The 14,281-nt window shown below is 43.8% G+C and overlaps 1 protein-coding gene across 1 annotated transcript in view; it reads right to left on the reverse strand.

Annotated features, from left to right (window-relative positions):
• Positions 1-1,633: 1,633 nt before the first annotated feature.
• Positions 1,634-14,281, reverse strand: part of LOC140190705 (solute carrier family 2, facilitated glucose transporter member 11-like) — a 51,786-nt gene continuing 39,138 nt past the window's right edge. The window contains exons 9-12 of the mRNA XM_072247522.1: positions 12,777-12,878; positions 9,030-9,105; positions 2,352-2,479; positions 1,634-1,855 (exon numbers count right to left, since the gene is read on the reverse strand). Coding sequence (XP_072103623.1) covers positions 1,634-1,855; positions 2,352-2,479; positions 9,030-9,105; positions 12,777-12,878 — 528 coding nt within the window. The remainder of the gene's footprint in view (positions 1,856-2,351; positions 2,480-9,029; positions 9,106-12,776; positions 12,879-14,281) is intronic.

Raw genomic sequence — 14,281 nt, forward strand, 5'->3', positions numbered from 1 at the left:
AAGGTGGAGAGTCTGTCAGGGACCAGAAGATGAGCCTTTCATTATAAAGAACCACAGTTCTGCCCTGCTCTTGTAGATATCACTCATCTAAGGTTTCTGGTCATTGCCAACATTCAAAAAAATTGATAGGGAACAAAGCAGAGGCAGGGTATGTGGTACGAAGTTGTAGCAACTCAATGCAACTAAGGCAGGCAGCATCCATCGTCAGAGATCCCCACCACCCAGACCATGCTCCCTTCTCGCTGCTGCCATCAGGTAGAAGGTACAAGAGCCTCAGGATTCACACCACCAGGTTCAAGAACAGTTACTGCCCCTCAACCATCAGACTCTTAAGCAAAAGGGGATAACCACACTCAACTTCACTTGCCCCATCATGGAAATGCTCCCACAACCAATGACCTCAATGTTAAGAACTCTTCACCTCATTATCTCATGTTCTCGTTATTTATTGCTATTTATTTATATTTGCATTTGCACAGTTTGTTGTCTTCTGCACTTGTTGATTTTTTTTTTATTGATCCTGTTATAGTTATCTCAGGATTGTATATGGTGACATATACCTACTTTGATAATAAAATTCACTTTGAATTTCAGTAGGACTTTCCTTGCTTGGAATGGTTACCACCTGACACCTACTGGTGGGAATGTTATTTTATTTCGCCCTTTCTAGCAAAGTCTGCAGTCCCTATCTGGCCTGTATAGATGGTGGGTAATTATCGAATGAAGGTTCTGCCTTGGGGCTGTCAGCAGGGGTTCCAGTATATTAAAGCAGCATTATGCATCTCCCATGGTCTACATGGAGCATGACAGTGGGGGGACTACAAGTATCACCACCATCCTTCTGGGACAGAAGGCTGAGGGTAGCTGCTGCTGAAGAAGGAACGTTTCTGTTTCGTGTGGATGTGGACCCGGATGCAAGAGACTGCCCGGGTTTAGTTTTTTACCAGGTGAGTTGTCACCTGTCAGCGAATAATAAAATGCTGATCTTACACAAAGAGAAAAGGAAATGTTAAGTTATGATGTACTGAACCAGGAAGATTTGGATCCCAGCACTGCTATAGCAGAAAGAAAACTGAAGTGAAAGTGCTACATATATTTTAAAACCAAGAATGACCCCAGTAAGATGTACATAGTCCATTTCCATTTTGATAAAAAGATATAAAGCAACTCCCAATGAGTATGTCAGTTTCTCACGCTAGCAGTTTAAATTCATCAATAATGAGGGTATTGTAACAACATCCAATCAGGTGCTTGTTGATAAGATTTAGCAGAAGACTGAAGTTACCATGGAAACAGACCTTACACATACTGCTAGAACTATTCTATTAAAGACTTTTGAGTGACTACCTGATTTCTTTTGATATAAAAATCTGTCTTAAAAAACAATTATAAATATAACATTATAACATGGATAATTGTGCAGGTGGGGTGCGTGCCTGCAGTTGGACGAAAGGGGCACTTCATCCAGGTGACAGCCTTGGCCTATTGTCCACCATTCAGCACTATAGGCAACCAGTATAATTTTTGACTAAATAAAAACTTTTCCTTTGTCAGGAGCACAGGGTTTATCACACGATACAATGTGCAACTTTGCTGCTCAGTTCCGCTTCTCTTGAAGGACATTTTCCAGAGATTAGAATGCAGTTGACATGATAATCTCCACAGTGCTTTGTGGGAGTGAACCATTGGGTGACACCTGGAGCATTGCATTTCGGAAGGACTTTTTGTTCTTGAATTCTTCGGTGATTTCGAGTGGTGTCTTGCCCCTTGTTTCGATTATGATGTAGTAGCCCAGGAAAGTGAGCACCAAGCAGACTCCACTGAAAATCAGGAAGCAGAAGTAGCCCAGACGGTCCTGAAACAGAAGGGGATAAGGACAAACAAATACTTGCTGAATGAGGTCCCCTTAGGTCAAACACAGGGAGGTCAGTGAGTGAGATTTGAATACAGCAAGGGACTGAGATTAAGAAAGTGTGTCAGTGTAAAGATTTTGGAGAGAGACTGGCAGAAGGTAAGTGAATGAGAGAGGGTCAGTGAGATGAGGTTCAGGGATTGAGGCCAGGAGAGGGTCAATGAGTGAGAAAGGGTCAGGGTGTGAGAAAGGGTCGGTGAGACAGACTGAGGGTCAGGGGGGTGAAACCAGGAGAAATCTTGTGTGTGGATTACTTAGTGACTGAGACTGAGGAGTTATGAGCAAGAGAGCATGAGTGGTTAGGTGAGATGTTGGACAGGCCAGTGAAGTGGAAACTGGAGGAGTTAGGACGGGTGTGGTGGTGCTGAGGGGCTCACTCTGTGAAGTGTCTGATAGAAGTTTGGAACTGACCACTTGAAGACTGGCAATGGATACTTACAACCAGGAAGGAGAACAACATCATGAGAAGGAAAAGGCCAAGCCAGTTGAGAAAGCCGTTGATGACAAAGCCAGCCGGCCGATCCGACTGCAGGAATATTTCCGAGGGTAAGATGAGAGTCACTCCACCTGGAAAATATTGTTTATGTTACACATAGCTTCAAAGAGCCAATGCCTTTGATTTTTCAGAATGTTCCGCAGTGGGAAACAGAAACGTTGTGAAGCAAACAAAAATTGGAACTAGGAACTATCCGAGAGTCAGTCAGAATGGTAGAAGCTGGAGAAGGACATCCCGTGGCAGTGTGTCGAGGCAGCGTGGTGGGCTGCTGTTCACTAGTGAGCAGGAAATGGGGTCTGTGACAAAACCCTCAATTACTACAGACAGTCCCAGTTTAGAGAAGCATTAGCATGAGTAAGGCTGTAAATTTAGTTAGCTCCATCTTGGGTACTAGCCTACAAAGTACCCAGGACATCTTCAGGGAGCGGTGTCTTAGAAGGGCAGCGTCCATTATTAAGGACCTCCAGCACCCAGGCCATGTCCTTTTCTCACTGTTACCATCAGGTAGGACACATAGAAGCCTGAAGGCACACACTCAGCAATTCAGGAACAGCTTCTTCCCCTCTGCCATCCGATTTGTAAATGGACATTTAGCCAGGTGGATTCAGAACTGGCTTGCCTGCAGAAGGCAGAGGGTCGTGGTGGAGGGAGTACATTCAGATTGGAGGATTGTGACTAGTGGTGTCCCACAAGGATTGGTTCTGGGACCTCTACTTTTTGTGATTTTTTATTAACGATCTGGATGTGGGGGTAGAAGGGTGGGTTGGCAAGTTTGCAGGTGACACAAAGGTTGGTGGTGTTGTAGATAGTGTAGAGGATTGTCAAAGATTGCAGAGAGACATTGATAAGATGCAGAAGTGGGCTGAGAAGTGGCAGATGGAGTTCAACCCGGAGAAGTGTGAGGTGGTACACTTTGGAAGGACGAACTCCAAGGCAGAGTACAAAGTAAATGGCAGTATACTTGGTAGTGTGGAGGAGCAGAGGGATCTGGGGATACATGTCCACAGATCCCTGAAAGTTGCCTCACAGGTGGATAGGGTAGTTAAGAAAGCTTCTGGGGTGTTAGCTATCATAAGTCGAGGGATAGAGTTTAAGAGTCGCGATGTAATGATGCAGGTCTATAAAACTCTGGTTAGGCCACATTTGGAGTACTGTGTCCAGTTCTGGTCGCCTCACTATGGGAAGGATGTGGAAGCATTGGAAAGGGTACAGAGGAGATCTACCAGAATGCTGCCTGGTTTAGAGAGTATGCATTATGATCAGAGATAAGGGAGCTAGGGCTTTACTCTTTGGAGAGAAGGAGGATGAGAGGAGACATGATAGAGATGTACAAGATAATAAGAGGAATAGATAGAGTGGATAGCCAGTGCCTCTTCCTCAGGGAACCACTGCTCAATACAAGAGGACATGGCTTTAAGGTGAGGGGTGGGAAGTTCAAGGGGGATATTAGAGGAAGGTTTTTTACTCAGTGGTTGGTGTGTGGAATGCACTGCCTGAGTCAGTGGTGGAGGCAGATACACTAGTGAAGTTTAAGAGACTACTAGACGGGTATATGGAGGAATTTAAGTTGGGGGGGATTATATGGGACACTGGGTTTGAGGATCGGCACAACATTGTGGGCCGAAGGGCCTGTACTATGCTGTACTATTCTATGTTTACTCTTTGGACACCACATCACATTTTTTAAAATATGCGGTATTTCTGTTTTTGCACATTTTAAAAATCTATTTGATATACATAATTGATTTACTTGTCTATTTATTTTTATTACTATTTTTATTTTATTTATTATCATTTTTTTTTTCTCTGCTAGATTATGTATTGCATTGAACTGCTGCTGCTAAGTTAACAAATTTCACATCACATGCCGGTGATAATAAACTTGATTCTGGTTCTAATTCAATTTAAAACAACATCAGAAGGAACAAGAATTCTAGATATGGTAAGCAGCTTCTAGCCAGCATAACTGCGGCAAGGGAGCTTTGCCAAATACACTCAGTGGCCACTTTATTAGGTATACCTGTACGCCTGCTTGTTAATGCAAATGTCTTATCAGTCAATCATGTGGCAGCAACTTAACCACATCTGCATGCTTTTATGCTTTAAGAGGTTCTGTTGTTGCTCAGATCAAACCTCAGAATAAAGAAGAAATGTGATCTAAATGACCTTGACTGTGGAATGATTGTTGGTGCCAAACGGGGTGATTTGAGTATCTCAGAAACTGTTGGCTTCCTGGGATCTTCACGCACCACAGTCTCTATGGAGAATGGTGAGAAAAAGAAACATCTAGTTCTGTGGGTGAAAATACCTTGTTGATGAGAGAGGTCTGGGGAGAATGGCCAGACTGGTTCAAGGTGACAGTGACTGGAATAACCATGTGTTACAAGAGGGGTGTGCAGAGGAGCATCTTTGAACACACACTTTGAACCTTGAAGTGGATTGGCTGCAGCAGCAGAAGACCATGAACATACACTCAGTGGCCACTCCATTAGGTACAGGAGGCCTCTAATAAAGTGGCTCTGAGTGCACTTTAACACGTGTTAGGAATTTGGTGTGGTGGTGTGACAAGCAACAGAACAACATTCAACAATGATAAGGAATAAAGAATTATAGAAACTAAAGTTAGAGCTTAAAATACAGATAAGAACTAAAATATGCAGAAATACAGATATTAGCTTGTATTTACAATGTAATCAGCCTTATAAAAAGTGGTTTAAAGTGTTTACAGTGACTAACTAAAATGGTTGATCTGATTAACTCTTTGGGAGAAGAAATTCTTAAGATGGTGTGAAGTTTTTGTTTTCATAGCCCTATCGCGTTTCCCAGAAGGGAGCTTTGGGAGAAGACAGTTTGCAGGGTGGGTAGTGTCCACAATGATTGTTCCTGGTAGACTGCAGCTAATTACCTTTTCTGTTGTCCTGACAATTTTCTGTAGTTCTTGTATATTAGGAGAGGAGACTGCTCAAAACCAGACAGTAGTGGTTGATGTGTGGGTGCTCTCTATGATGGGACTGCAGAATTGCACCAGTGTGTTCTGGGCAAGAAAGAATTTTACCACCTGCCACAGGAAAGACACTGTCTGCCAAGACAATTTTTTTTTTATGGTTTGCCCACATGACGTCCGGCAAAATAATGATGGTCAGAAACCAGCGTGTGAAATGGTACTAACAGCAGAATTGTTGACGATGAGTGAGTGGTGAAGAGTGACATCTCTCCTGAAGCTGATATGCGTCCTCGTGGTTTTGAAGGTATTCTTCTCCAAGTTGTTGCGATTGCACTGGGGCACTAGCTTGTGGGTGGTAACTTTCTGGTGGTACTTGGATTTGTTGCCTCTGGTGATTAGTCCAATGACAGTGGTGTCTCCTCAAACTGATGGATTGATAAAGTCAAGGCATTTACGCCTTGTCTGTTCTGGTGCTGTTATGGTTGGATTCTGAAAGTCCAGTGCTCATCACTGCCACTTCCACTTTTGGTGTCTGGTGTCCCCTGACAGCCATGAGAAGCAGAAGCTCTCCCATTCTTAGAACTTAGATGAAGCAAATCTCTACCATGTGGACAGTGAAATTGCAAATAAAACCTGAAGCAATACAAAAAACAATTCATTGGGGCAGGGCACAGGAGGAGCCTGGTGTTTTCCACATGAAGACCAGGCTGACAGCTGTTCAGAGTCTTGCCCTGACATTCACTAGGAGTGTGGGATCCAACTTTCGCCTCACACCATTTGTTCCTTTTGTCCCCATGCCCCTCCACTTCCTTGTAGTTTAGCTGTTCATCAGCCTATGCCTTGAATACATTTAATGATTCTTTTTCAGTGGCTCCCCAGGAGATTTGCAGCTAGCTGAGAGAAGAAACTCGTTAGCATTGCTGTCAAAAATTGGTAAACCTTTTGGTATGAAACAATGCCTCTTATTTCTAGATACGAACACTAGGGGGAAGGTCCTCCCAGCATCAAAGACTGAGATTAAGTGGTTGAAGAGATTAGAGAAGAAAAATCTGAAGCAGTGTTTGATTATCTTTTCTGGCTCCCTTCCTACACCTTCTCTTTTATGCCTTTCACCTCCCTCTGGTGCCCCTCCTCCTTCCCTTTCTCCCCTGATCCACTCTCCTCTCCTATCAGATTCCTACTTCTTTGGCTCTTTCCCTTTTCCACCTGTCACTTCCCATTTCAGGCAGAGACCCTTCGTCACTGCCCTGATATAGGATCTTGGCCTGAAATGTCTGCTGTTTGTTCACTATCTTATGCCTGACCTGCTGAGTTCCTCCAGTGTTTTGTGTGTGTTGTTCTGGATTTCCAGCATCTACAGAATCTCTCATGTTTATTATCTCCCACCTTCTAGCTTCATTTTCCCCCCCCCCCCCACCAAACCCTGCACACCCCACTTTCCTAACTTCTTGTTCTGGGTTCTTTCTCCACCCCCCCCCCCTTTTCCAGTCCTGATGAAGGCTTTGGACCCAAAAAGGCGACAGTTTATTCTCCTCCACAGACGCTGCCTGACGTGCTGAGGTTCTCCAGCTGGTTGTGTATTGCTCTGCATTTCCATGGTCTCTTGTGTTTAGAGTTCGATAATGATAAGTTACATTGAATTTATTGTAACTTTCAATATTAATTTGAGCAGTCCAGACTCTACAAACGCTATATTATCGACTCAATAAAAGGGTAAAATAACCCAGGCAACAACATTCAATTTGTTCTACAGATGCAGAGTAGAGAGCATCCTAATATGTTGCATCACTGCATAGTACAGAAACAGCACGGAGGCAGAGAGGAAGGCTCTGCTACTGGTTGTCAAATCTGCTCAATGCATCACCAGCACCAACAACCTACCATCAAGGACGTCTATGCAAAAAGGTGCCTGAAATGGCCAGTAACATTGGAAAGGGTCCCACCAACCCTGCTCATGAACTGTTTGACCCACTCCCATCAGGGACAAGGCTATGTAGCATCCACATCAGGACCACCAGACTCAAAAACAGTTACCTTCCCCAAGCAGTAAGGCTGATCAACCCCTCCACACCCTCAACCACCACTATTTTATCATTTTGTGTCAGTCACCTTGTGTGGAGACACTCCTGTGCCTAGTATCACTTTATGGACATACAATCAATTGATGTATATAAGCTATTTTATGTATTTGTGTTTTTATTGTTATTATGTTCTTTACCATATTGTGTTTCTTTGTGCTGCAGTGCATTAAGATCTAGTATTTTGTTCTCCCTTACACTTGTGCACTGGCAGTGATGTTAAACAATCTTGAGTATTGAATCTTGAACATGTTTTGCATTCCCTGAGGATGAGCTTATACAAATCCACATTTATTTGTCTCAAAACTCTTCCCTAGGGACAAAAAAATCAATATGAATGACCGTCATTGATACAAAGCAACTTTTGAGCCTTTTTATGGGAGAATGTATCTTCATCTTCAGTGTAGTAAGCTGCTGCAGAGTCAGTATTGAACCTCTGCACCTGACGTCCACTCCATTTAATCCACTGGAAAATAAGCACTGGTAATTCCGTACTGCAACTGCTCCTGCAGACTGTCACTGAGCTGGCATAGTGAGATCTTACTGCACCATCTCTGGTATCTGGCTACTACTCCTACTCGTATATAACACAATTCTTGCCTCTTCTTCAATGCTGAGGGCAAAAGTTCAAGTCCATGAGCAAGGGTATTCATACCCAGGATATAAATACCCTGAAAATCGGCTTCTGTTTTGCACCGGAACACAGGACAGGACAAACATTAATTAGATTGATTTAAATTACCATACAGTAAATCACACAGTTTACAGGATAAAAAAAATAAGAACAAATAAATTGACAACATAAATGCAACTTGAGAAAAATATAGGCTGAGGTAGAATTAGTGTCCTTCATTGTGGTTTAGGAACCTGATGCCAGGGGTGACTAAGCTGTTGTTGAACCTGCTGTCATTTAAAGCAACAGGGAGAGGGAAAGCAAAGTGGTATTGAGGCCAAGATTGGATCAGTTGTGATTTTATTGAATAATAGGCTCCACCTGAAGGGCCAAATGGCCTCCTCTTATTCCCAATCCCATACCTCACAAAGCTGACGAAATTGCAAAGTTAAACCTGCTGGGTTAGTTCAAGCCAATAGGATATGCAGTGTACTCATGGAATGCCCTGGGATTATTGTGCAGAAGAGAAGGAGCTTCATCATCTGCTCATTTTACATGTCCAAGATGCAACACACCCACTGTATTTGACATAAGTGTCACGGCAACCTCAGCTCTGTCCCGTGGCCCAGTCCAAGCTGAGGAATCAGTTTGTGCTGCTTGATTTTGTTTCAGAGAGTGGTCTGTCAGTGTGTGAGTGGCAAAGTTTCTCAGGTTACAATCAGTTTAAACAAAACGTTCTCATTGCAATCACAAGTCAGCATTCCATTTGAATTAGGCTCGGCAGCTACAGCTTCCTTAATTTCTACACATTCACTATTAGAGGGAGTAGATCGCCACCGGGAATCCACAAATGTCAACTTGAACGTGACCTGTGCCTTTGAGGGTGGCACTTGCCTATTTTAATGTGTGGTGCTGCTGTAGGTGGTGGCTTTCAAGACCAGGGAGGTTGACTGGGAAAAGAGGAGCACCTGCACAACTTGGCTCACCTGGACCAAGTCCGTAGCTGAGAACGTAGGCGAAAATGAAGACAAGGCTGCAGTACGGCATCCAGCTGACAAGACTCTGCAGAGGAAAGGCAAGGCAATGTATCAGCTGTGGGGAAAAATGCACACCACCTCACCTCCCCCATCCCTCACCTTTGTTCTGCCTCATTCATTCCATCTCACCGAGGACCACCGTGAAGGTACGAGACCAGCAAACATGACGTCCAGTTAGCCCCTCATCCATCCTCACGAGTCGCGGTATTGTGCCAGTGAAATTTATTGTTAAATCATCCCCCGTTACTTTGCAAAGTAGACCAGATATTAGTAACTACAAAATCATACAGTACAGACAAGGGCCAATAGTCCACTTTGCCTGCGGAACTTCTGCAAAAAACGTGTCCAATTTGTCCTATCCCGTAACCCCAAGCTATTGACTTGCTGGTGTTATCTTTCCTAGCTTTCAAGGTACTTTGATCTTTATTAACAAATCTTCCTCTTAACGATCTTCAAATAAAACCGAACATACCAATTCACTGCATTAAAAATCCTCCTCCCTTCAGCACCTTTGGCACTTTTCCTTAAGTCTGTGGTTACAGGCCTCCTGCCAGTTGAAATGATGACTCCCTCTTACCTCAATAATATGTTTATGTCTTGAATATATCTATTAAATCTCCTTCACTTCCTGCCTATAAATGGAGTCCTTTGATGCTGGTACCATACAAATAACTTTCCTTTTATAACTCATAGCATAGATAATGCATAAATCTTACATTAGTTTTCTGCAGGAATAATCATAGTGATAAATAGACAATTCCCTTCTCTTGCCAAAACCCCAACACACTGGTATGAGTAGTTTCAGTCCTTCATGGCAATTGGAAAAGATTGCCCTTGGTGTATTTAATATGCATATATATACTTAGGGTAATTGATTTACTTTTTTTTTCAGATGTTGCCATAAGATACAGGAGCAGAATTAGGCCATTTGGCCCATCGAGTCTCCTCCGCCATGTCATCATGGCTGATCCAATTTTCCTTTTAGCCCCAATCTCCTGCCTTTCCATATCCCTTCATGCCCTGACCAATCAAGAGTCTATCAAACTCTGCTTCTGCCTTAAATATACATACAGACTTGGCCTCCACAGCTGCCTGGAGCAAAGAATTCCCTAAATTCACCACTCTCTGCCTAAAGAAATACCTCATCTCCATTCTAATAGGACATCCTTCTAATCTGAGGCTGTGTCTTCTGGTCTAAGACTTTCCCACTACAGGAAACAACCTCTCCACATCCACTCCAGCAAGGCCTTTCCACCATTCGATAGGCTTCAATTAGGTCACCCTTCGTTCTTCTGAGTTCCAGTGAGTACGGACCCAGAGCCATCAAACGCTCTTCATATCACAAGCCATTCAATCCTGGAATCATTTTTGTGAACCTCCTTTGAATCCTCTCCAGTTTCAGCACATCCTGTCTAAGATAAAGGGCCCAAAAAAGCTCACAATACTCCACTTTATAAAGTGTCAACATTACATCCTTGCTTTTATATTCTAGTCCTGTTGAAATGAATGCTAACATTGCATTTGCCTTCCTCACCACAGACAGGACAGACGTGACTTTGTTTAACGTGGGGAGGCACAGCCACCGCACGGTATCGTGACAGATCAGAACCAGGGTCCAGTGGCATGGAATGCAAGGCCTTCCTTCACCTTTCACCTTTCACCTTCACTGCTGTTGTGATGTGTCATTGCCTTCCCTCAGCTCTGCTGCTGAGGTCTTGGTTGGATCACTCTTTGCCTGGTATGTCCCTCCTGACCTCACCACCATGGTAACCCTACCAGGAGCTAAGCACCAGGTGGCTGAACTCCAGACGGCATCTCTCTTGGGATCTTGGGCACTCACAAGCCTCTCCACCATGACAAGGTGACGATCTGTGGAGAACCTTACAGCCTGGGCACATGCCCTCTGACCTGCTAAGAGGACAAGAAGCATCCTTTTATACTCATCCTACACTCATCCCATTTCAGTCTCCTTGCCTTCCATTCAATCCCCCAAAGTTCTGCCTCTCATCTACTGCCTAGGGCGGCCGACATACTGACCGACTCGCGTGCCTAAGAATGCGGGAAGAAGCCAGAGCAAGGGGGAGGAAGCTGTGTGGTCACGGGGAGAATGTGCGGACTCTATACAAGCAGTTCCAGAGGGCAGGACTGAACCAATGTAACAGGAACTGATGGGCAGAAGCCCCAAAGCTCTGCTGCTCTGTACCCTGAAACCGTTCCTGTCAGGCCTCCTCATCTCCATTTCTTCATACTTTCTACACTTTTTTTAATTCAGCCCTCAATATCCCGAGACTTACTGGTTCCTCGGACGTGTTAGCCTTATCATTCACCTGTTGGCCCTGAACTCCTACGTTGATCAGATGTTGACCCATCTACAAGTAGCTGTTCGCAGCAAAACACACAAAATACTGGAGGAACTCAACAGGTCGGTCAGCATCTATGGAGAGGAATAAACAGTTGATGCTTTGACCAAGACTCTTCGCCAGTCTATTTTTGCCTGCATGATGATACTGAAATTGGCCTTCTCCAATCCAGGATCTCAATTTCCGGCCCATCTTTAACTCTTTCTGTAACTCCATTGAAACTCATAGAGTGGGATCACTATCTCGATAAAAAATCTCCCACTGACACTTCAACCACTTGCTCAGCTACATTCTCTAAGGATAGTTCCAGTGTCGTCCAAGCTCCTGTAGGAACATCCACACACTGGCACTGGGCATGCTTTAAAATTTTCACCCAATATCTTTAGCATCAAAGTTGAAATCTCCCATTACGTTTACCCTAGTGGTCTCACATTCCTCTGTGATTGCTGACATATCTGGTCTTCTATCTCCTACTTCTGTTAGAACAGGGGTTCGCAGCCTGGGACCTACAGACCCTCACTTAATGATAGGGTCCATGGCATAAAAAAGGTTGGGGACCCCTGTGTTAGACCAATAGTATATCCTCAGCAAAGTGATTGTCCCCTTCTATTTTTTATAAATTCTGTGCATATGACTTCATTTGAAAAGCTTTCTCAGATATCCTCTCCCATTACTGTTGTAATGAACTCATTAATCAATATTGCAAAGCCTCTTCCTCTTTTCCATCTTCCCCCTCCCCCCAAAAAAACACTGCTTTAATAGCAGGAACACTGTATAATATGATGAATGTGTGGTGAAATGAGGGAATGTGAGATGAGGGGACTGTGGGTGAAGTTTTTTTTGTCATATTTTGTCTTATTTCCACTAGGACAAATACATTCTCTTTATTCTATTTAACATGTCTATCATTTTAAAATGTCACAACTAGATACTCATTCATTTGACAAAACTCAAGGTAATCCAAGCTGGTAAATGGACAGTTGACATTTCGGGTCCTAACCCTTCACCTGGACTCGAAAGAGGACTGGCTGATGACTCAGAATGTAAGCTGCCTGTTTTCCCCCCCAAGATGCTGCCAGGCGTACTGAGTTCCTTTATGTGTTTGTCCAGATACCCAGCATCTCAGTTTCTCTTATGTCCCTAGGTAATCTGTGTTGTTTCATCCAAAAAGTCTTTTTTCTCTCATTGTCTCCTTTTTTTGTCTCCCCCGTCCCCCTGAGGCCTGTAACTGTCTTTTATCTCTTTCGTTAATGTCCACAGATCACAAACCTGAATAGTTATGAATGCTAATTTAAGGGCTCGCTCTTTCCTTCTGGCTCCACCCATTGTTGCTCACCTGCAGAGCAAAGGAGATCGTCAAAAGTGCTGTCCACAGGCCCATGAAGCCTAATCCCCCACAGAAGAGGGATTTTCTTCCAGTTCGTTCAACGAAGAAACCCTGTACATTAAGATTCACAGAATAAAACAGAGTTACAGTGAAGCTCTGACTGTGGTTACCTTTTTCTTGGCCTTGGGAGATATTTAGTGTTAATAAATTTGGATTGAAAGGTTTATTCCCTGATCTCATGGAACTCTGATGCTGCTTTTCGGTTTGCAGTCCTGGGAGAGTAGGCTCTGGACCCATTTGTCCTGTTGGTGTTGTCGGAGCATCATTAAGTTTCAGGCTATATCAGCACCGATTCATCCGTGCTGGGGATGGTCAGGTACGTAACATGGGTAGTTCTACACTCTTCAGCCACTCTCTCTAATGGGGCATTAATGAACTAAAATTATTCCTTAATTTGGCAAATCCAACAGAAATCTGCTTCAGTATGAAGCTGAACAATCCATGGATCATCGTACTGTTATCAAATTCAGAAGAAGCTGAGTACTTCGGATGTGAAGATTCACACATCAAGATAGAAACTGATTTCAATATTTTCACTTTATATTTTACTAGGGCAGAAAGACTTCCACAATGCTCTGTAAAACTCTGGTCAGACCAGAGTTCTGTGTTTAGTCCTAGTTGCTTCATTATAGGAAGAATGTGGAAGTTTTAGAGAAGGGGTAGAGGAGAAGCCTGCATTAGAGAGCAGGTCTTATTGGGAAAGACTGAGTGAACTAGATCTTTTCTCTTTGGAGTGAAGCAGGATGAGAGGTGACTTAGTAGAGGTGTTTAAGTTAATAAGAGACAGAGATAGAATGGACTACCCTCACCTTTTTCCCAGGGAGGCAAAGGCCAATCCCAGAGGACGTCCTTTTAAGGAGAGTGGAGGAAAGTTTAGGGGAGATGTCAGAGGCAGGTTATTTACACAGAGAGGTCAGTTCCTGGTATAGACTGCCAGGGGTAGTAGTAGAGGCTGATACTTTGGAGACATTTAAGAGACTCTTAGCCAGGTACACGGATGAAAGAAATATGGAGGGCGGTTTAGAAAGGAAGGGTCAGACTGATCGCGGAGTAAGTTAAAAGGTCGGCACGACACTGTGGGCCGAAGGGCCTGTACTGTTCTATGTCCTAACGTAGCTTAAGCCTCTTACATTGTGCAGTGATTTAGGTTTATAAATGCAATAATTTCAGACATATTCCATGCACTTCTAGTTAAGTGGATCATCATTTTCAAATCTCTGAGAGCAACCTCAACAGTGACAACTGTGTGATGGCTCAGGCTGCCTGCCACATGGGACCTACTCTGAACTCGACAGCAACGCTGGTCTGGTGCCATTGCTTCACAGCTTCAGAGGCCTGGCCTTGATCCTGAGCACAGACTCTGCCTGTGAAGCGTTTTAACAGGTAAATTTCCTCTGGGCACTCTGGTTTCCCGTATCCCAAAGCAGTGTCGGCCGGTTAACTGGCTTCCGCTC

The sequence above is a fragment of the Mobula birostris genome, chromosome 31 (genome assembly GCF_030028105.1).
Source record: "Mobula birostris isolate sMobBir1 chromosome 31, sMobBir1.hap1, whole genome shotgun sequence".
Classification (NCBI taxonomy): domain Eukaryota; kingdom Metazoa; phylum Chordata; class Chondrichthyes; order Myliobatiformes; family Myliobatidae; genus Mobula; species Mobula birostris.